The 23024-nt window shown below is 50.1% G+C and overlaps 1 protein-coding gene across 5 annotated transcripts in view; it reads right to left on the bottom strand.

The window, feature by feature from the left end:
- LOC137350678 (SH2 domain-containing adapter protein F-like) overlaps positions 1 to 23024 on the bottom strand; it is a 207049-nt gene that overhangs the window by 71535 nt on the left and 112490 nt on the right. For 2 of the 5 annotated variants that reach the window (XM_068015535.1, XM_068015536.1), the window contains exon 4: positions 17343 to 17516. The exons of 2 other annotated variants lie outside the window; for them this stretch is intronic. In XM_068015535.1, the coding sequence (XP_067871636.1) occupies positions 17343 to 17516 (174 nt within the window). The remainder of the gene's footprint in view (positions 1 to 17342; positions 17517 to 23024) is intronic. One more of the 5 variants, XM_068015539.1, reaches the window with a different exon arrangement.

The following is a 23024-nucleotide window of genomic DNA, read 5'->3' as shown; positions in this document are numbered from 1 at the left end:
GCCCTTAATTCCTGATCAGCTCCTCCTTCTCCACATGCATCATCTGGGGGAGGTGAGGTTGGGGATCACCCAAGTCCCACTCGGTCTTTGGGAAGGAAGCCTTCGACATGTCTATTCCTTCCGCCGCCAGCTATTCATGCGGCTGGCACGGGGGGAGGTCTCAGGAGGCCATTTTGCTGTTCAGTTCCAGGGGACAGCCTATTGTGTCTTCTGGACCTTGGATGGGGCACGGTGCCATGCCTGCAAGGGAGTGGGGCATGTTTGAAAGATATGCCCCAACCACCCGCCACCAACTCCACCTCAGCAGCCCAGGGTGGTGCCATCGCACCTCTAACCACTCCCTCAATGCCTGCAACAAACACCACTCAGTCGGTTCTGGAGGCCATGGTTTTCACGGCTTCCGGCGGGGAGGGGGGTGCCCGTCCGAATGGAAGGAAGACGCGGAGAGGCACATCCCCTAGATACCATGGCACAACCCAAGCCTGTACTCACCCCAAGGCCCGATCCTGGGGAATCCACCTGCACCAGGGCTGGGCTCAGGCCCAGGATAACCAAGCAAAAGGAGGGTGCAGAGGCGGAGGCCTCTAATGACATGGAGGTCTCTGAGCCTCCGTGCCCTAGTGGGAAAAGAGAGGAGAAGGCACCACTCCACAAAGGTAACACAGGGCCCTGAGGTGCAGGGCCCATCTTCTGGCGGAGAGCTGTCTCCTGGTTCGGGTACCCAGGTTCCCCCTGCCACCATCACCAAGGCTGGAAAGCCTGGGCAGGAGCTCCCTACCCCTCAGGATGGAGGGGAAGGGGAGACCCCTGTACATGTGGCCCTTCCTGAAGGAGCAAGTGGAACCCTGCTTGTGGTGGGGGAGCCTGGGGACGCTCCTGGAGAAGCCTCCCCATCAACCACTGCGTCGGGTGCCCTGAGTGGAGGGGAGGGCGAGGTCCCAAAGGTTTGGCCTTCCCAGCCGAAATCCACCCCCGACCAGGATGTACCCAACCCAGTTATTGTTGAAAATGCTGCCCCATCTGCTGGGCCTGTGGGCACTGGCAGGGCGGGAGATGGTCTCCTCTCTCCGCCTCCGGTCCTGGCTCTGGCTGAATTTCCGGAGTTGGGAACTACCATCTCCCCTGGGCCGCTCACTGGCCTGGGGACGGAGGTGGGGGAGGGTCCTGAACCATCGGCGCCCATGGGCTCAAGTTCCACAGTAGAACCCAGACAGGACTCCTCTGCCATTGATCCTGGGGCTGGGATCATGATGGAGGCGGGACCAGCCGGCACGTCCGGGACATCCACCCCACAGTGTGTCGTGGGTGTGTTAACCGCTGGGGGTGACAGTCTGGAGGAGGATGGGGACTCGGTGTGGGGCACGGAGAACGACCTTGAATCCATCGTGCCTCCCACGAGTCTCCTTTCATCCCCACCGCACAACTCCGGGACTTCCTCGCGGCATGCAGAGTTTACCGTAATAAAGTTCAGCTGGTCCCTGGTCATTGTTTGAATCTGGCACTGATCATCCAGTCCATCTGTGCCACCCTCAAGAAAGCGGGCAAGGGCGCGGGCGTGAAACTGGTTGAGAGGCGCCGATTTAATGTGTTCCTCAATGGGTTGCTGGGGGAGTGGAGGGCTAGGTGCACTTCCACTCCCTCCTAACAGTGAGGTGTTGGTAACGGGTTTTAAGTACCTTTGACATGAAGATAACCACAGCCAGCCTCAACATCAACGGCAGCAGGGGGTCTCACCGCAGATTTCACAATCTCGCAGTCCTCAAGGAAGGGAGATACGCGGGGAGCTTTCTGCAGGAAACGCACACCGTTCCGGGAGACGAAGCCACCTGGCTCCTGGAGTGGCAGGGTGGGGTCTACATGAGTCACCTCACCCCGATTTCTAGTGGGGTGGCTATCTTGTTGGCCCCAAACTTTCAGCCGGAGATCTTGGGGGTCAAGGAGCTTGTGCCGGGCTGCTTGCTCCACCTCGCCGTTCGCCTGGGTAGCGTGCCGCTCCACTTTGTGAACGTGTACACGCCCAGGCCCGGCGCGTTGCAAGCGCGCTTCTTTGAAGAAGTGTCCGCTCTCTTGAGCTCCATCGATAGCGGCGAGTGCATTATCTTCGGGGGGGATTTTAACTGCACCCTCGAGGTGGGGGATCGCTCTGGTCCCCAGCGCGGCCAAGCGTCGGTGGAGAAGTTGAGGGGACTAATCAGCTCCCTTTACTTGGTGGAGGTCTGGCGGAATCTCCATCCCGACTCCAGCGCCTTCACGTGGAGGTCTGGAGGAGGGGGGTCGCGAATCGACCGCCTCTACATTTCGCAGGCGTACGTCTCCCGCGTCTCGGCGGCCTCCATGCGGCTGGTGCCGTGCTCGGACCACCACCTGGTGTGGGCGGAGTTCACTCCGCTCCGCACGCGGGTGGGGTCCGCGTACGGGCACTTTAACAACCGGCTGCTGGAGGACGAGCGATTTCGGGATTCGTTCTGTCGATTCTGGGCCGACTGGAGAAGGAAGCAGGGGGGCTTCCCCTCCTTGAGGCTATGGTGGGATGTGGGCAAGACTCACATCCGCGTCTTCTGTCAGGAGTACGCGAAGGGGTCGACCAAGAGGCGGGAAGCCGAGATCGGGCGCCTTGAGAGGGAGGTGCTCGACCTGGAGTCCCGCCTCGGTCATGCCGTCGTGGACCCGGCCCTGTGGCAGGCGTACAAAGAGAAGAAGGGCGCGCTGAGGGACCTGCAGCTCATAGGGTCCCGAGGCACGTACGTGAGGTCGCGGATCCAGATCCTGGAAGATTTGGACCGCGCCTCACCCTTCTTCTACTCGCTGGAAAAATGGCGGGGGGTCCGTAAGCAGCTTGTCGAGCTGCTGGCCGACGGCGGATCCTCCATCACGGATCCGGAGGGAATGGGCCTCCTGGTCCGTACTTATTACAGTGCGTTGTTCTCTCTGGATCCGTCCAGCGAGGATGCGCGCAGAGTTTTGTGGGAGGACCTGCTGCAGGTCAGCCCGGAGGGCGCCGAAGGATTGGAGGCTCCGCTCACGTTGGCGGAGCTGACTGGCGCCCTCCACCAGCTCTCAAGGGGCAAATCCCCAGGGTTGGATGGGTTGACCGTGGAGTTCCTCAGGGCGTTCTGGGACGTCCTGGGGGACGATTACGCGCGGGTCCTGGGGGAAAGCCTGACGACCGGGGAGATGCCCCTTTCGTGGCGCAGGGCGGTCATCATTCTGCTGCCGAAGAGGGGGGATCTCCGCCTGCTTAAAAACTGGCGTCTGGTCTCCCTCCTCAGCACGGATTATAAGATCTTTGCCCGGGCTCTGTCTACCCGCCTGGGCTCCGTGCTGGCCCACATGATCCACCCCGACCAGTCCTACACGGTCCCGGGCCGGTCCATCCAGGACAACATCCACCTGGTCCGGAACCTGATCCATCTTTCCCAGAGGACTGGTCAGTCGGTCGCCTTTCTCTCCCTCGATCAGGAGAAGGCGTTCGACAGGGTGGATCACGATTACCTTTTCGGGACTCTGCGCGCTTTCGGACTCGGGCCGCATTTTGTGGCCCGGGTCCGACTTTTATACGCCGCCGCAGAGTGTCTTGTCAAAGTTAACGGGTCCTTGACAGCATCCCTTCGCTTTGGGAGAGGAGTGCGTCAGGGACGCCCCATGTCCGGCCAATTGTATACCATCTGCGTGGAGCCCTTCCTGTGCCTGCTTCGCAGGAGGTTGACGGGATTGGCTCTGCGCGAGCCGGCCATGCGGGTCGTCCTCTCGGCTTACGCCGACGACGTGCTCCTCGCAATCACAGATCCCGTTGACTTGCGGAGGATGCGCGACTGCCAGCAGACCTTTTCTGCCGCGTCCTCCGCAAGGATCAATTGGGAGAAATGTTCCGGACTCCTGGTTGGTCAGTGGCGGGTGGACTCCCTGCCGGAGGAGATGACACCCTTTGCGTGGAGCACCACGCACCTCCTCTATCTGGGAGTCCACCTTAGCCCCGCTGAGGAAGCCTGGCCGGCAAACTGGCAGGAGTTGGAGGCGAAAGTCACCGCTTGGCTGGGGCGCTGGACAGGACTGCTCCGAGTGCTTTCCTACAGGGGCCGAGCGCTGGTCATAAACCAACTGGTGGCCTCCATGCTGTGGTACCAGTTGGTCACTTTGGCCCCGCCCCCTGTATTTGCCAACAAGATCCAGAAAAAACTCGTCGATTTCTTCTGGGGCAAGAGGAAACACTGGGTCTCTGCTGCGGTCCTGAGTCTCCCGATCGAGGAGGGCGGCCAGTCGCTGGTGTGCGTCCGCACCCAGGCTGCGACTCTCCGCCTTCGGACCCTGCAGAGATACCTGTATGTCGAGCGTCCTCCCAGATGGTGTGCGCTGGCGACGTATTTTTTCCGCCAGTGTCACTGCCTTCAAGACGCCACGCAGCTCCCAGTGGAGTCCGTTAGCCGCGCCTCTCTGAGGGAGTTGCCTGTCTTTTACCGGGATCTATTCCGAGTCTGGAACATGGTCGCCTCCAGTCAGGGCGCTCCCCCGCCGGCGGAGGAGAGCGCCTCGGCTGTCCGTGCGGCCGACTCCGGGGACGGTCCGGCGGGCGGAGGAGTAGCCGAAACCCCCGGGACGCCCCTCAATGTGGGTGGCCAGGGGGCTCGTGAGTGCGGAGCGATCCCGGCCGAGCTGACCCCCGCTCGGCCGGAACTGCTCATCGGACCCAGGCCCCGAAACCCTCCTCGGGAGCCGGTCCCGCACAACCCGAGCCACCTCTCGGAAATGCCCTCCGTGCCATTCCAATCGGTGCGAAGGGGCTTCCTGTCCGGGCTGCTCCTGCACATTCTCCACTTCCTCGCCCTTGTCAGCCGGCCGGACACGCCCTGGCGGTCCGCGTTGCCATCTGGCGACGAGGGGAAACCCCGATGGAGGTCTCTCTACGCGGGAGTCTTCCCCCTTTACATCGGGGACTTGGGGTGGAGGGTGTTGCACAGAGCAGTCCCCTGCAATAGACTTTTAAGTAGGTTCACGGACTCCCAGGCCTCCTGTACTTTCTGCGGCCTGGACGAGTCCGTGTTCCACATTTATATGGAGTGTGCGAGGTTGCAGACCCTCTTTGAGTATCTGAAGGGGCTGCTCCTCAAGCTCTGGCTGCACTTCACTCCCACGCTCCTGATCTTTGGGCACCCGGTGCGGAGGGGCTTGGGCCGGGAGGAGGATCTCCTCGTCGGTCTGCTCCTGGGCCTGGCCAAGGTGGCAATTCACAGGTCCAGGCTGCGGGCCGTCGGGCGGTCCGTCCTCCCCGATTGTCTGCCCCTCTTCCGCGGTTACGTTCGCGCCCGGGTGTCCCTGGAGAAGGAGCATGCGGTGTCCGCCGGTACGCTTGGGGCCTTACACGACCGGTGGGCACCGCAGGGACTGGAGTGCATCATTGACGCCGAAAATGGCATTTTAATTTGAGTTTTTGTTGATTTATCTGGTTTTAAATAAAGTTATTTTTAAAAAAAATGTAAATATGTATATAAAGGGGGCCTGAGGAATAAAGGCCCCCTCAACATGAAAATATAAAAGGGGCCTGGGGTATAAAGGTCACCTTAAAAAAAAAGAAAAAAAAACCGGGAAAAAAAAAACCGGGGGTTCGATACAGAGTAAAGTTCCCTCTACACTGTCCCCATCAAACTCTCCCAGGACAGGTACAGCACAGGGTCAGGTAAAGCTCCTGGTTAGCAATGGGATTCCGGGGGCTGATGTTTCACTACAGGGGAGGGGAACAGGAGCTGGGACTGTTTCCAGTTCCCAAACCTGGTTTTTTTTTTTCAACAGTCGCCCCCTTAATTGTCCTGGAGACAGGGTCGATATCCAATTAAGGGTGGCAGACATGCCCTCGATGTTGGAGGGCCAGAGACCTTCCAGATTAATAGGAACAGCAGGCTGCAGAATGGGGTGAGTAACTGTGCTTTAACATGCGGCTGCCCCCTCACCAACTTTTTTAAATTAAATAAAAAACAGATTCAACAGCCAAGTCACGACTGTTGGGGGAGGGAGGGGGGCGGGGGAAATTCCTCTGCAGGGTGGGCTTTGGCTGCACTCACACCCAGGCAGGGAGGGCCTGTGGGCCCACCTGGAGTGCTGGTCTCCCAGGCCTGCCACTGGGAGCCCACCTCCAGGCAGCTGAACTGCGACCCCTCGCGTCAGGGAACAGCAGACTGACTAGAAATTCCCTGTCGGCCTCCTGTCGCTGCCCTTAACAAGCCTGATTGCAGCCTTGTGGGGACGGGTAACCCTGCCAGGCCCCGAATCCACCTCCCCTAAAATGGCCAGCTCGGGAACAGTGTTGGGATACTGGCACGTCGGCCGGCGTCAGGTATTATCGGGTCCCATTCACGTCCGCACTGTGGCCCAAATATCCTTTCCCTGGTGTCTAACTCCACCGGAAAGTGAGGAGAGAGCAGCTTGTGGTGGTCGATAGTTTCTCATTTCAGCACCATTTCCTGAGACCCATAATCGCAAGAGAAAAGTCAAATAAACTGATCACAACTCGTTTCATGTCTGTCCTTTGAGGAAGTCCCGACGGGAAATCTCTGTCCCAGATTTGGAAAAGAAGGCTCGAAATACTGAGAAACTGAAAACTCCTGAAATGCATAGCAGCTCAATAGGGAGAGTGAGAGTGAGAGGCGGAGTAAGAGTGGGCTCCTCAATGGAACAGAGTGTTTCTGACAGAGTTGACCTCTCCAATAGGCTAAGTCTTTACTTAGCCCTAGTTCACTTGGTAAGTTTCAACCAATGTCATTGAAAGAGATCATCAGGTCATGATCACATTGCTGTTTGCGGGATCTTGCTGTGCGCAAATTGGCTGCTGTGTTTCCTACATTACAACAGTGGCTACACTTCAACGGTATTTCATTGGCTGTAATATGCTTTGTGACATCCCGAGGTCATGAAAGGCGCTATATAAATGCAAGTCCTTCTTTCTACACTCCTTCAGATGCTGACAGACTGGTTTCCACCAGCTTTTGTTTTCTCTTCTATTAAATTGCACTCTTAAGTTGGTATCTTTTGCTGTTTTTCTCAAATGATTGCAAGCAGCGGTGTTTGCTAATTCTCCCTTTTTTTTCCGCAAAGGAGTTGTGAAGTAAACAGAATAAGAGCTGGCCTCGGAGATGCTGCAGGTTTGTTTACTGCTCTGTGGGCTGTCTAAATTTAGTCGGTGACTTTAGAAGGATGGAGTCAGGGATAACAAGGCAAGATAATCCATGTGAGTGCTTTAGATGATATCATAACCCACACGCTGTGGCTTGAATGGTTAGTGTGTGTTTGAACACCAGCCCAAGGTCTGATTGTAGCCTCCAGTCACTCGCTGGCATTTTATTTAATGTGATGTGGTCTGGGCCAGACCTGTGTCTGTGGCCTTCATTTTATTCACTGAATTTATATCTCTGATTATTTTTGCTGAATGTAATTTTTATATACTTAGGTCATTTTTCCCTTCTCTTCCCTCACTTTCTTGTCCCTCCCCACTCCATCCTACCATTCCTTCCCCATCTCCTTACCTTCGCTACCTCTTTCCTTAATCATTGCCCTCCTCTCCGCCTCTTCTCTCTCTCCCTCCCACCCCGCTCCTTCTCATCTCCTCCTCTGCTCCCTTCCCCTACCTTTTTCCTTCTCACCCTCCCCTGGGCAACACTGCACAGGTACCCAGCACTTTTGATTATCTTGCTCAAATGGCCTTTATCTGTGGTCTCAACAGTGACTGCAAGTCGACTATCTGACTGTGGAGGTCTTCATTGCCTGCAGTCACATGACACATCCACCCAGCCGCCCCTGAATTTGAGTCACCGGGTAGTGATCAGGAGTGGGAATCTTGGCTGGCTTCCCCCTTCATACTTCAGGCATCTCGATTCGAATTGTAGCCCCACCCTCACCCTTCCCATTGTCCCTGTTGAGATAAGCTAACCTGGTACAGACTGGGAAACAAATCTTTTTTTAAATTTTTTAATTTTATTTAGAGATACAGCACTGAAACAGGCCCTTCAGCCCACCATGTCTGTGCCGACCATCAACCACCCATTTATACTAATCCTACATTAATCCCATTACCCTCTCACGTCCCCACCTTCCCTCAATTCCCCTATCACATACCTACACTAGGGGCAATTTATAATCGCCAATTTACCTATCAACCTGCAAGTCTTTTGGCTGTGGGAGGAAACCGGAGCACCCGGAGAAAACCCACGCGGTCACAGGGAGAACTTGCAAACTCCGCACAGGCAGTACCCAGAATTGAACCCGGGTCGCTGGAGCTGTGAGGCTGCAGTGCTAACCACTGCGCCACTGTGCTGCCCAAATCAAGAACCTTCCTGCTCTGTATGGTTATTTTTAAATAAACTTTTTATTGATCATGGATTGAAGAGAGTAAAAAGGGTAAACAAAGCTGATACAGCGGCTGGCATTAAACCTCTCCATCTCTCTTCCTTTAAGACCCTCCCTTAAAACCAACCTCGACGACCAAGCTTTTGTCCACCTGTCTGTTTATGTGGCTCGGTGCCAAATTTTGTTTGATAATGTTCCTGTGAAGTGTCTTGGGATGTTTTATCACGTTAAATTCACATTGTTGTTGTTGAACAGAGTGTATTGGGGTAGAGCGGAGGTGGGGTAGTGGGGAGGGCCATGGGAGATACAGAGATGGGATAGGGTATGGCCACTGAAAGGATTGAAAGACAAGGATTAAGATTTCGAACTTGCAGTGGTTATACTTGGCTTGGTGCCCCACGGTTAGGGACACATTGGTCAGTGAGCTTATTAACTGAACCATCAAGGGAGCTTAAACATATTTTAATACAAGCTAAGATGGGGAAGCATGGTCCATGGAGGATAACCTCAGTCCAAGAACGTCAAGCTTTCTTGCTTCACTGTGCTCCACGTCTTCCCTGTATTGGGCAGAGGTTCAGTAATGAATAAAACCTATGATCATTTGAGAATGGCAGGCAGAAAAAGACCAGCTGGTTTATCAAGCCTGCCCCACACTCCGTTAAAAAGGATATTCAGCACAGAAACAGGCCATTCGGCCCAACCAGTCCATGCTAGTGTTGATGCTCCATTCCAGCCTCCTTCCATCCTTCCTTATCTCACTCTACCACAATGACTCCCTATTTCCTGCTCCCTCATGTTTATCTAGCCTCTCCTTAAATGTAACTCTACTACTAGGGCGGCACGGTGGCGCAGTGGTTAGCACCGCAGCCTCACAGCTCCAGGGACCCGGGTTCGATTCTGGGTACTGCCTGTGTGGAGTTTGCAAGTTCTCCCTGTGTCTGCGTGGGTTTTCTCCGGGTGCTCCGGTTTCCTCCCACAAGCCAAAAGACTTGCAGGTTGACAGGTAAATTGGCCATTATAAATTGTCACCAGTATAGGTCGGTGGTAGGGAAATATAGGGACAGGTGGGGATGTTTGTTGGGAATATGGGATTAGTGTAGGATTAGTATAAATGGGTGGTTGATGTTCGGCACAGACTCGGTGGGCCGAAGGGCCTGTTTCAGTGCTGTATCTCTAATCTAATCTATTCACCTCAACTACTCCCTGCGATAGCAAGTTCCACATTCTCCCCACTCTCTGGGTAAAGGAGTTTCTTCTGAATTCCCGATTGGATGTTTTGGTGACTATCTTCTATTTATGACCTCTAGTTTTGCTGTTCTCCAGAAGTGGAAACATTGTCTCTGTATCTACTCTATCAAAACCTTCCATAATTTTAAAGAGCTCTATGATGATTAGACCATTCTCATGTGATGCTCCCTCCCCCACCCGTAACCCCCTCCCTGACTATGTCATCTCCTGGGGTGGGGGCGGGGGGGGGGGGGTAGAAGTGAAAAACCCCAGGGCCAATCAGGCACAAGCCCAAAGCATTACCGCCACTCAGCTCCTTGGTTCAAACGTGGACAAAACAGCTGAACTCAAGAGGTGAGGTGAGAGCGACTGCCCTCGACATCAAGGCAGCATTTGACCGAGTATGGCATCAAGGAGCCCCAGCAAAACTGAGGTCAATGGGAATCAGGGGGAAAACTCTCTGCTGGTTGGAGTCATACCTAACGCAAAGGAAGACGGTTGTGGTTGTTGGAAGTCAATCATCTGAGCTCCAGGACATCACTGCAGGAGTTCCTCAGGATAGTGTCCTAGGCCCAACCATCTTCAGCTGCTTCATCAATGACCTTCCTTCAATCATTAGGTCAGAAGTGGGGATGTTTACTGATGATTGCACAATGTTCAGCACCATTCATGACTCCTCAGATACAGAAGCAGTCCGTGTAGAAATGCAGCAAGACCTGGACAATATCCAGGCTCGGGCTGATAAGTGGCAAGTAACATTTGTGCCAGGCAATGACCATCTCCAACAAGAGAGAATCTAACCATCTCCCCTTGACATTCAATGGCATTACTGTTGCTGAATCTCCCACTATCAACATCCTAGGGGCTACTGTTGACCAGAAACTGAACTGGAATAGCCATATAAATACTGTGGCTAGAAGAGCAGGTCAGAGGTTAGGAATCCTATGGCGAGTAACTCACCTCCTGACTCCCCAAAGCCTGTCCACCATCTACAAGGCACAAGTCAGGAGTGTGATGGAATACTCTCCACTTGCCTGGATGGGTGCAGCTCCAACAACACTCAAGAAGCTCGACACCATCCAGAACAAAGCAGCCCGCTTGATTGGCACCCCATCTATAAACATTCACTCCCTCCACCGCCGACACACAGTAGCAGCAGTGTGTACCATCTACAAGATGCACTGCAGCAATGCACCAAGGCTCCTTCGACAGCACCTTCCAAACCTGTGACCTCTACCACCTCGCAGGACAAGAGCAGCAAATACATGGGAACACCACCACCTGCAGGTTCCCCTCCAAGTCACACACCATCCTGACTTGGAACTATATCGCCGTTCCTTCACTGTCGCTGGGTCAAAATCCTGGAACTCCCTTCCTAACAGCACTGTGGGTGTACCTACCCCACATGGACTGCAGTGGTTCAAGAAGGCAGCTCATCACCACCTTCTCAAGGGCAATTAGGGATGGGCAATAAATGCTGGCAAAGCCAGTGACGCCCACATCCCATGAATGAATAAAAAATAACCTGATGAAGGTGTGCCGATCACTTCACTCAGAGACCGTTTGCACACCCCATCTCCCTTAGCGACAGGACCTCCGGCACAAGGTGGAAACCCCGTTGCCTCAATAACTCCAAGCGATGACTCCCTGCATGAACTGGGAAGGAATGCGCCAGCTTTAACCTGATGGTATGACAGGGGCGTGGCTGCACCCTGCCAATGCTGCAAACACATCAGATCATTCACCCAAAGCGGCCGCAGCTGACAGTGAAGAACGAGGCCTAGCACCTAATGCACCCAGCAGGCGTAGCAAAGAGGCTGACTCAAATCTCCATGATGCATGAAATTATGAATGAGATTCCAAAGAGCCAGTGCAGACGCGATGGGCCGAATGGCCTCCTTCTGTGCCACACGATTCTATGATTCACAAGTTCAGCAAGCATTCGTAATTTGGAATTTCTGTTACCAAGTGCCTGTCTCCCTTTAATAACCCACTTTATTGCAATCTTTCCTGTCTTCCTCTATTTCCCACCTCATACTAACATTAATAGCTGCTCTCTTGATAGCCACATCCTATACATCTCACTCTATCCTCACTACATCTTACTTATCGCACAATACATCCTACAATGTTAAATCTCACCTTCATTTCATTTGCAAGGGAAAAACATTAAGCCCCTGTGCACGTTCCTTATTCCAAACTGATCTGATTATTCTGGCTAAAGTCACAACACCCTGGGTTTCTTGAAATATACATATATATTCTCCTGACAGTTGCTGCAGTGACACCTTCTGAGGTGTGTGTGACGGGAGGGGTACGCGTGCGTTGAGTGAAGACAGAGTGGGGCGCGGTTCCGGTAGTCAAAGAGTCTGGGCTCAAACACGAAGAACAGGGGCAATACTGGCGATTGCTTGGTTCTTAAAGGACCCCAGCCAAAGCCATTGCCCTCAGGAGCAGAGAGGGAGAAAGTTAGCTGCAGTTAGAGTTCTTGAGAAGTCATTGATGTCGATGTTTCAGTGCAAGCAAAAGCACGGAATCAGTCTGTATCTAAAACATTTAATGTCAAGTCTAAAAGAATATTAGCAGAAAAAGTGCAGAAAGGTTTTTTTTAAAAAATAAATTATTTATTATGTACAAATTAATGTACATGTCACATGGTTACAGCAGTCCATTAAGAAAAAAATACATCATAGATCCTCTCTACTGTAGGAGGTTTAACATGCTCGGAACACTGTAAAACATCACACTGTTCAACAAGGGAAATCATTACCAGGTCAGTTAATACAAAAGACATGTAGACATAGCAGAGCAACCAGTTTAACTAGCGTGGATTAAAGCTGCTCGCCAGCACGTGTGCATGGCCTGTGTCAGTGGTCAGTGTGAGGTTGGCATGCTGCGTTAGTGGGAGGGTCAAGCTCAGGAGTCCTGGTTAGTAGGAGTAGCTGGGAAGGCGTGACAGGGTGGGGAGTGTTGTGTGGGAGGTGAGGAATACCTGGGTGGGCATGATACTGGGGTATAGGATGAATGGCCTGGGGGTGTCACATACCTGCCTTTTTACCCCCGTCCCCAGGGTGCTGCTTCTCGTTTGGGTCTGGGTTCCACAACCGCTCTCCTGTACCTGACATGAGGGGCCAATCTTTACCGGTGAGCCTGCGCAGTGTGCGCCACCAGGCTATCCTACTTGAAAAGGCATCACAGCCCAGCCCAGCCTCCCACACAACCCCCCCCCCCCCCCCCCCAGCCCCTCACTATCTAGTTACTGTCCACACACACTGTCCTGCAGAGGTCAGAGAATGTTGATGGGGAAATCAACTGTGGAAGGCCTCATAGTCCAGCCCAACTCCATCCTTATCTGACATCCACATCCGGGTACTTTCCAGAAGGAGTCACTTCACCGGGTAGCAATCAAGATCATAATTCACGTAGATCCTGACACTGGGAGTCTGATCGGGACCAAGAACCCTGGATGACTTTTTTTACAATCTTATAATGCAGGCCACTGATGTGAATTGTCATTCCCAAGTATCACTCTGTCCTAATTCAGAAATCTCATTCATAACAAAGTATGGTTTTATTACTAACTAATCACAAGTACTAATTAAATAAACTAAATACAAATCTTCACTAAATTACTAACTAATCACATACAGCAATTGTCAATACTAAGCACAAATGCTAGCTAATTACATATACTAATTAAATATACTATTATATATACTAACTGCATAATATTACAAATACTAATTGCATATACCAACTAATTACAAATATTAATTACTATACTAATTACCAGTACTAACTACATATACTAACTGATGAACTGTCCGTGGCTTTGTCCACATTCAGTTGATGAATGTAGGATTTTCTCATCTACAGGACAGTGATGATGTTAGCAGAGAGCTATAAGAAACTTGCTCCACAGAGCCACTTAGTGGCCAAAGGTTGCTACTATGTCGTGACAGTTGACATAGCAAAATTCAATGGGAACTATTGACAGGAATTTACAATAGGTAATGTGATCGAAAAACATGACCAAATTCCCTGACATCAGGATAGAAGGTTTGTGCACTGTAAGTGTGTAACCTAGTCAAGACTTCTTTTAAATAATCTATGGATATATGCAAAAAAAACATGCAGATTAAGGTTTCATTTTGCTCTGCCGATGAATTTTTTTTCCAGTGAGTTACTGATCTATACAGACCAGGAACGTCCCAGATGCATTCCTTAGTCTGTACTGTGTTAACTGGGGCAATAGTAAGGATGATGAAATTTGCCTAGACAGCCGAGGGAGGATCAACCAGGAACCCCTCTCCTGATCCCTATCCAGTATCGAGCCCACGGGGTTGAGTCCAGGCAGAAACTGAGGTTTCCGTGGTGGGTGGGGGGTGGGGGTTTTGGTGGAGACGGGGGGTTGGTGGGAATGGTGGTGTGGGTGGGGAAGGAGAGTGAAAAAAAAAACTGGCAGAGAAAAGGAGGAAGAAAATTTCAAGATATTTGATGCAAAGGAGTGTATCTACATATATATATATATATACTGTTAGAAACAGAACTCCTGTATTTTCATTATTCACTGTTATATACAACTTTCTCCATCACTGGTGCCAATCAACTGAACTGTACCATGCCCATTATGGTCTGGTTATCAGTCACAGCTCCTGGGTTTAATATATTAAGTTATCTTTTACTTCACTTCTTTTAAACAGACTCTAGGAGCCCAAACAATCTTCTAAATGGATTTGAGGTACAGATGAACCATGATCGAACTGAATGATAGAACAGACTGGAGGGACTGAATGGCCTCCTCCTGTACTTGTGTTCAGGTGTCAGAGTGCCACAGCCTAATCACAACTGAACATTACTTCCCAAGTGAGCCACCGCGAAACCACAATTTGACCGTTTAAAGCTTCTTGTTTGAAATAAAGGCACATATTTAACAATGAACAGGTTACGAAAGAAAAGAATTAAAGAAAAGCTTGTATTTCTATATTGCCTTTCACAACCTTGGGACATCTCAAAGTACTTTCCAGTCAATGAAATACATTTTAAAGCATAGTCACTGTTGTAATGTAGGAAATACGGCAGCCAATTTAGCACAGCAAACTCCCACAAACAGCAATGTGATAATGACCAGATCATCTGTTTTTCAGTTGAGGAATAAATATTGGTCAGAACACCGGGGAGAACTCCCCTGCTATTCTTGAAATAGTGCCATGGGATCTTTTACATCCACCTGAGAGAGCAGACAGTGCCTCGAGTTTAACGTCTGAAGCAAAAGAGAGGTGCTGACAGTGCAGCACTCCCTCAGTACTGCACTGGGAGTGTCAGCGTGAATTATGAAAAAAAGTCACCAAACTTCCCTCACTAAAGTTACACGAAAATCACTCTAATTAGAAGTCCAACTTGGCACTCAATACGATAAATATCTATGTTATATTCTACAAATATCCTTTCCCACAATTTATCATTCTTAGATCTGTTGGCACGTTATTAAGGGCAAACCTTGCTATTCCAATGTACTGAACTGATGCAATAGTAACTACTAGAGTAGATGTGAAGGATTCGTAATGTGGAAGATCTTGAAAGGACGTAAGTTTGGCAAGAAGTTGCTGTCGATTAGAAACCTGATACTTACACTTTAAAAGAGTCACGTGATAGAAAAAGGAATGCAAAAAATCTTATGCACTCTCTAAAGGGAGTCTTTTTTTTATTCAAAAAGATCACAAGGTTTTCTTTTGGAACAGAAGACAATTTGCCCATCTCTTTCTGATAAATCTCAACCCCACAACCACCTGCCCGCACCCAACCCCCCCTCCCCCCCACCTGCCTAGCTTCCCATATCCCCCAATCCTAGTGACCTAGCTCTCACCATATCCTCAAACCCCTCCAGAAACACACTGATTCCCTCTTACCCCCAAGTTACATTGACACTTCATTATGTTCCTGTTGAATAGCGCTCGGCATTTGACAAGCATGCTATTTCCAACACTTACATACAGGCGAATATTTGACATTGAATTGCTCAATGTATTTTTTATGTTGCATGACTTCAGCTTTACAAAAGAAATGGGATCGTTAGCTGGGGATGTAGAATTGCTGAAAAGGGAGGAAACATTCGTTTGGTCAAACCAGAGTGAGCTAAGAAAATAAAACAGAGGCAGTTTATTGTTAATCACAAGTTAGATTAAAAGACTGAGAAATTGAATAGATTAGATTGAATTTATAATATAAATTATGATTTTAATAGTATGAACCCGTCACCACAGGGAGTGGTTGAACTGAATAGCATAGATATATTTAAGGGGAGGCTGAATAAACACATGAGGGAGAAAGGAGTAAAAGGATATGCTGATTGAGTGAGATTGAGTTAGGGTGGGAGGAGGCTCACGTGGAGCATAAAGACCAGCACGGACCAGTTGGGCCGAATGGCCTGTTTCTGTGCTGTAACCTTGATGTAATACTATGTGAAAACTAACACAATTAACAGGAGGTAAGCCAGCTTCCCACTGGTGAGAATAGAAGTTGGTGAGGAGTAGTTTACTTCTGGTTATAAATATGGTGAACTCCTTTCTGCTCCAGCACCTCGGGAGTGCGACTCATTCCAGCTTGCCCTCCGTATCCGGCATAAGGGTCCTGGAGCGTTAATATCACTTATGTCCTAATGATCTGTTCCGAGTAGGTTGTCTGGTTTTAAGATCTAACTGCAGAAAGTATTTTCCTTTAGCTTACGTGGACTTTTGGACTAAATAGGTTTATGCATGAAGCTATTAAGTGCTGAGATTTCTTGAACACAAGCACCAAGGTCACCATTTCCCAACTCAATTACCCTTTAGGTAGAAAAGGACCCCCCAACTTTCCATCTGACTACAAACCTCCTGATTTAATGGGGATTTGAAACTTGTGTTGCTTCAATGAGGTCAAACCTTGCTTCACATGAGTGAAAATCCTGACCATGAAGCCAACACACTGAGTTACACTGGATGTTTAACTAGAACAACAGAGGGTCAAAGTCCTAGCACCCAGTCCAACTCCTTCGATGTGATAACCTTTAGAATCATACAGCACAGAGGAGGCCATTCAGCCCATAACGCCTGTGTGGGCTCTTTGAAAGAGCTATCCAATCAGTCCCACACCCCTGCTCTTTCCCCAGAGCCCTGCAAATGTCTCCTTTTCAAGTATTTATCCAATTCCCTTTTGAAAGTTACTACTGAATCTGCTTCCACTGCCCTTTCAGGCAGCGTGTTCCAGATCACAACAACTCACTGCGTAAAAGAAATTTGCATTTCCCACTGATTCTTTTATCAATTCTCTTAAATTGGTGTCCGCTAGTTACCGACCTTCCTGCCAGTGGAAACAGTTTCTCCTTATTTACTCTATCACAACCCCTCATAATTGTGAACACTTTGACTTGTCATAGTTGGACAGAGTGTGATGCCAAAACAAGCCATTAGAGAGAGAGAGAGAGAGAGAGAGAGAGAGAGAGAGAAACAGTGGAACAAGACAGACTGTAGAGGGCCATGGTTTGCCCCAGTTAGGTGAGACCTTCTACAGACTGTTCACAGAACAGAAGCTGTGGGGAGGGGTTGGTCAGCACAGCAACCTTTTGGTAAAGAGGACGACATCTGGGACGCCGTGGGAGAGAGAGACTACAACTGATCGGTTTAAACAGCGACCGAGAGTCCTCTCACATTACATGCGTATAGGGGTTCAGGGAAACATAGCAGCTCACCCTCTTCATTTAAAGCAGTTACACTTAAGACCATAACTGACTGAATTCTTGGACCCACCACTGCTGTCTTCGAGAACAGGCTGCGGCTGCACGTGCTGTGAGTGTAGGTGGTGATGCTGATGCAGGAGATGGCAATGAGAAACCAGGAAGTCCCCTTCAGCTTTTGGTGTCCCGCTGTCCAGTTGTCCCACTGGTGGAGGCCAGGGAAGCTCTTTAATTACCTTAATCTCTACTGTAGAGGGTGGTGTGGAGGGGGAAAGGGGGAAGGTGTGGTGGGGGGGGGAAGGGGGAAGGGGTGGGGAGGGGGGAAGAAGAGGACGAACAGGAGAAAAAAAGAGACGAGAACAATCAGGCAAGGTTGAGTAGAAAAGTCTTAGAAAATGTCTCAGAATAAAGCAAGAGAGCTAAAAACCTCTTGTACTAGAAGGATAAAGGTGAGAGCACAGCTGAACGATTATTCCCTCTCCTCCAGCCACACTGTACATCTCACTCTCAGAATGCATTGCAGTGATTTTGGAGAACCCACAGTTTCAGAGCTCAATGACAATATAAGACCAAGTTACTGTCAGATACTCAACTCAATGGGAAAACTGAGATGGAGATAATATTTCGATTGGAAAGCTCAGTGCCATTCTCCCCCTACAGTCAGGAGTTAACGGGTTTCTGGTGCACTCCAGTGCAGGACTGAGTCTCCCTAAGCCCGTTGAAGATCCCTCGACAGTCTTTGAAGAACTGGCGGATCTCCCGGATTCATGGTCATTGTTATTACAGTGACTTTCCTGTGTGCAAAATAGTCACTGTGCTCCCCTATGTAACAATGGAACTTCAAAATAATTCATGGTAGGAGATGCTCTTTGGGGCATTCACGTGATGTGACCGGCTGCTATATAAATGCTTTCTTTGGAAGAATAGCTGTTCCCCATGCTCCAAGGGACAAAGGCACATAAGATGGCACTGGACCTTACACAGCATGTGGTCTCAGTCCAATCTCCAGCTGATGCCCAGTTTAGCTAACCTCAATCAGAACAGTAGTTAGGGTGTGAGATATAGGGAGGACCAAACCCCGGTAACTCCTACTGGGAAGAATACGATCAATAACATCAGGTAAAGGACAAGATAAGATAGGATTAGGCCCAGCTGCGATGACCCCAGAGTCATTCCGAGCATGGATAATGTTATCTGCAGCATCAACACATCAAAACCAAACCTGGAGACCTGCCAACATTTCAGCTCCTGGGCAGGTAGGTAGAAACATTCAACTCAGTCAGAGACTCATTATCACTATTACTATCTGCAGGATTTGTTACAACGGGTGAGAATGAAGGAGCAGACACTTAAGTTGTTCAACAGATGCCTTTGCTTGGCCTGTTAACTCAGTCTTACATCAGGATAAATTGGCAATTGCAGTCAGACAGGTCAGAGTACGGCTGGAGTGGGAAATGGGAAAATATCACAGGGAGACAGGTAGGGCCTTTTCTGATGGTGCACTGAGACACATTGATAGGACAGTGTAGAGGGAGCTTTACTCTGTATCTAACCCCGTTTTTTTTTTCCTTTTTTTTTGTGTAGTGGGAGCTTTACTCTGTATCTAACCCCGTGCTGTACCTGTCCTGGGAGTGTTTGATGGGGACAGTGTAGAGGGAGCTTTACTCTGTATCTAACCCCGTGCTGTACCTATCCTGGGAGTGTTTGATGGGGACAGTGTAGAGGGAGCTTTACTCTGTATCTAACCCCATGCTGTACCTATCCTGGGAGTGTTTGATGGGGACAGTATAGAGGGAGCTTTACTCTGTATCTAACCCCGTTTTTTTTTTTTGGAAAACCTCTGCTGTTCAGCACCCACCTCCAAACAAAGCCATGTTTCGAAAAATGTCTCTTTCCTCACTGTAAAGGTGATTGTTGTTCAAGCTTTCCCTCTGCTTGTTTGTAACTGCTCTCCCTCTGCTCAGTGTAGCTCCTCTCTCCACCTCTGCAACCTCAAACTGCCATCAGCACTGTCAACTGAGGCTTGTTGCTGCAATCAGCACTCAGCATCCCTGTTTTCTTTACTCTGTATCTAACCCCGTGCTGTACCTGTCCTGGGAGTGTTTGATGGGGACAGTGTAGAGGGAGCTTTACTCTGTATCTAACCCCCGTGCTGTACCTGTCCTGGGAGTGTTTGATGGGGACAGTGTAGAGGGAGCTTTACTCTGTATCTAACCCCCGTGCTGTACCTATCCTGGGAGGGTTTGATAGGAACAGTGTAGAGGGAGCTTTACTCTGTATCTAACCCCGTTTTATTTTTCTCCTGTGCTGTACCTATCCTGGGAGGGTTTGATAGGAACAGTGTAGAGGGAGCTTTACTCTGTATCTAACCCCCGTGCTGTACCTATCCTGGGAGGGTTTGATAGGAACAGTGTAGAGGGAGCTTTACTCTGTATCTAACCACGTGCTGTACCTATCCTGGGAGTGTTTGATGGGGACAGTGTAGAGGGAGCTTTACTCTGTATCTAACCCCGTTTTTTTTTTTGTGTAGTGGGAGCTTTACTCTGTATCTAACCCCGTGCTTTACCTGTCCTGGGAGTGTTTGATGGGACAGTGTAGAGGGAGCTTTACTCTGTATCTAACCCCCATACTATACTGTCCTGGGAGTGTTTGATGGGACAGTGTAGAGGGAGCTTTACTCTGTATCTAACCCCATTTTTTTTTTTTTTCTATGTCCAGGGGGCCTTTATTCCTCAGGCCCCCTTTATATACATATTTACAGTTTTAAAATAACTTTATTAAAACAAGGTAAATAAACAAAAAACTCAAATTAAAATGCCATTCTCGGCGGTATCTAACCCCGTGCTGTACCTGTACTGGGAGTGTTTGATGGAGACAGTGTAGAGGGAGCTTTACTCTGTATCTAACCCCGTTTTTTTTTTCCTTTTTTTTTGTGTAGTGGGAGCTTTACTCTGTATCTAACCCCGTGCTGTACCTGTCCTGGGAGTGTTTGATGGGGACAGTGTAGAGGGAGCTTTACTCTGTATCTAACTCCGTGCTGTACCTGTCCTGGGAGTGTTTGATGGGGACAGTGTAGAGGGAGCTTTACTCTGTATCTAACCCCTTTTTTTTGTAGGTACATGGTACAATTTATTTGCTTTCTTATCCCTCACATTATTTGAAATTAATACTCAAGAATCAATTTTGGTGCGAACTGACCAGATTGGGGCAGAGCTGGTAATATTTCAGGAACAGTTTGTTGCAGCCAAAGCACACACTGAGAACGCAGAACTGTGTGACAATCAAGGCTGAACGGGAAAAAAAACGTGACAGGGCTCATCCCTGGTTGGGCTCGAACCACCAACCTTTCAGTTAATAGCCGACGTGCTAGCCTGTCCTGGGAGTGTTTGACGCTGACAATGAGTCTGAAATGTAGAAAGTGTTCCCTCTTTTTCCCAATCAGCATAAAATTCCTCAGAAAACAGCAACAGCTGAATTCCATCTCCAATATTTGATTCGATTCTCTGCTCACATAAAACCAAGAGCAGGTGTGATTTACTTAATGTTTTAATTCTCTGCACATTATAGTAATGGTGAGCAGATTCCCAGAACACTTGCAACAGATGTGGGCTTTCACACAAAATCATGTCATAAATCTAACATGAAGATGGCACAATAACAAACAACATCAAAAGCTGTCAAACTGGGGTGCAGGGTTGGGAGAGAGAGAGTGGGAGAGGGACAGAGAGTGGGAGAGAGAGAGGGGGGAAAGAGAGAGAGAGGGGGAAAAAGAGAGAGGGGGGAAGACAGAGAGAGAGAGGGGGAAAAGAGAGAGAGATGGGGGAAAAGAGAGAGAGATGGGGGAAAAGAGAGAGAGATGGGGGAAAAGAGAGAGAGAGGGGAAAAAGAGAGAGGGGGGAAGACAGAGAGAGAGAGGGGGAAAAGAGAGAGAGATGGGGGAAAGAGAGAGAGATGGGGGAAAAGAGAGAGAGATGGGGGAAAAGAGAGAGAGATGGGGGAAAAGAGAGAGATGGGGGAAAAGAGAGAGAGATGGGGGAAAAGAGAGAGAGATGGGGGAAAAGAGAGAGATGGAGGAAAAGAGAGAGAGATGGGGGGAAGAGAGAGAGATGGGGGGAAAAGAGAAAGAGAGAGAGAGGGGGAAAAGAGAAAGAGAGAGAGGGGGAAGAGAGACAGAGAGGGTGAAGTAACCCCACTTCCTTCTTGAATTGCACTCATGGGGTTGGACACATTATTGACAGTGGGACTTCAAAAAGTGTAATTGTAGGAGTGTAACATTTCTGAACTGTAAAAAAAAATACACAGCAGTACAATTACAAATCTGTTCCCCCAAACTTGGATGGTATGTGGAGAAAGAATACTGTACTACGAGTCAGACATTCTTCCCCGCCCCCAACCCCAATTTCCTGACCCCATTTCTAATGTTCATCTCCCTGGACCTCGACATTCACCACAACTGGTTTACAGTGAAAACCGGACCCTCTCAGTATATGCCGGATCTGGAACTCCAAGCACATTTCTGTCTACTGATATCCCACTATGGTTTTCTCCCCCTAAAGGCCACTATCTCAAACCAGTGTCTTGGTTGAAGGCTGCCGTTAGCAACGCCCTAACACTGAGCGACGGTTCACACACACATTGCCCCACAGCCAGCTCCTGATTTCAATTTCACCACTGGAGGACCTGTATGGAACTAGTCAACAATGCTGGTGACTCAAAGACAGCTCTGGAAACAGGACCCGTGACCTGCAATTACCCCCAAACTGCAGCTGAGCACTGACACAGGCCGTTCAGCCCAACAGGTCCGTGCTGGTGCTTATGCTCGACATGAGCCTCCTCCCATGCTAATTCATCTCACCCCAGCAGCATACCCTTCTGTTCCTTTCCCCCTCATGTGTGCATCTAGCTCCCCCGTCAATGCATCACTGCTATTCACCCCAAACAACTTTACATAGTAGTGCGTTCCACATTCTCATCATTCTCTGGGTAAAGAGGTTTCTCCTTATTGTAACTGTATTATATTGATGGCTCCTAGTTCTGGTGTTCCCCCTCAGCGGATACATAGGGCTGAATTTCTTCGGCTCTACGGAGATGGGCTAAGAGGCTGGAAGGCTGGCAATATGTCGGGGTAAGATGTCAGGAGGGGAGCCCGGTGTCTTCCCATCACCGTGGCATATTGTCAGTGGCGGGCACCTTAATGACTCAGCCGCCTGCTGGGTGGCCAATTGAGCCACTTTCGGGCCACTTCCTGCCCCTGCAGGCATTTTGCCCATAGCAGGAGGGCCTGCTGCCAATGGGGAGGCCACCAGGTAAACCCTGGTGCCCTCCCAGCGGGTTCCGGAGTTGGGGGGGGGGGGCTCCCTCCTTGTTGGGCCCTGCATGGCTATGGAGGACCCGACCCCAGCGTAACTCACTGCTGGTACAATAGACCGCCCCCCCCCCCCACCACCCCAGCTGCACCCAGCCTGCTCCCAACTTCCTCTAAAACACCCACGTCTTCGAGGGCACCTTGGCATTGAGGCACCCTCGCCCTCGAGCTGCAGCCTTCGTACTGGTCACTGCTAGTAGTGGTGTTGCTGAGCTGGCAGCCCTCTGAATGGGCCGGCAGCTCCGGGTGGGGGGGGGGGGGATGGTGCCGCCCGCCATCCTCAATTGGACAATGACCCTGGCAGCAGCCTGTTAATTAGCTGCTAGCCGGAAAACGCCTCTCTTGTGTTGGACCACCTGCGGGAATGTGGTCAGCTCCTGCTTTGGGCCT

Source organism: Heterodontus francisci, chromosome 35 (genome assembly GCF_036365525.1).
Source record: "Heterodontus francisci isolate sHetFra1 chromosome 35, sHetFra1.hap1, whole genome shotgun sequence".
In the NCBI taxonomy this organism is placed as follows: Eukaryota; Metazoa; Chordata; class Chondrichthyes; order Heterodontiformes; family Heterodontidae; genus Heterodontus; species Heterodontus francisci.
The sequence above is the reverse complement of the archived record's forward strand: the minus strand, read 5'-3'. Positions and strand labels throughout refer to the sequence as shown.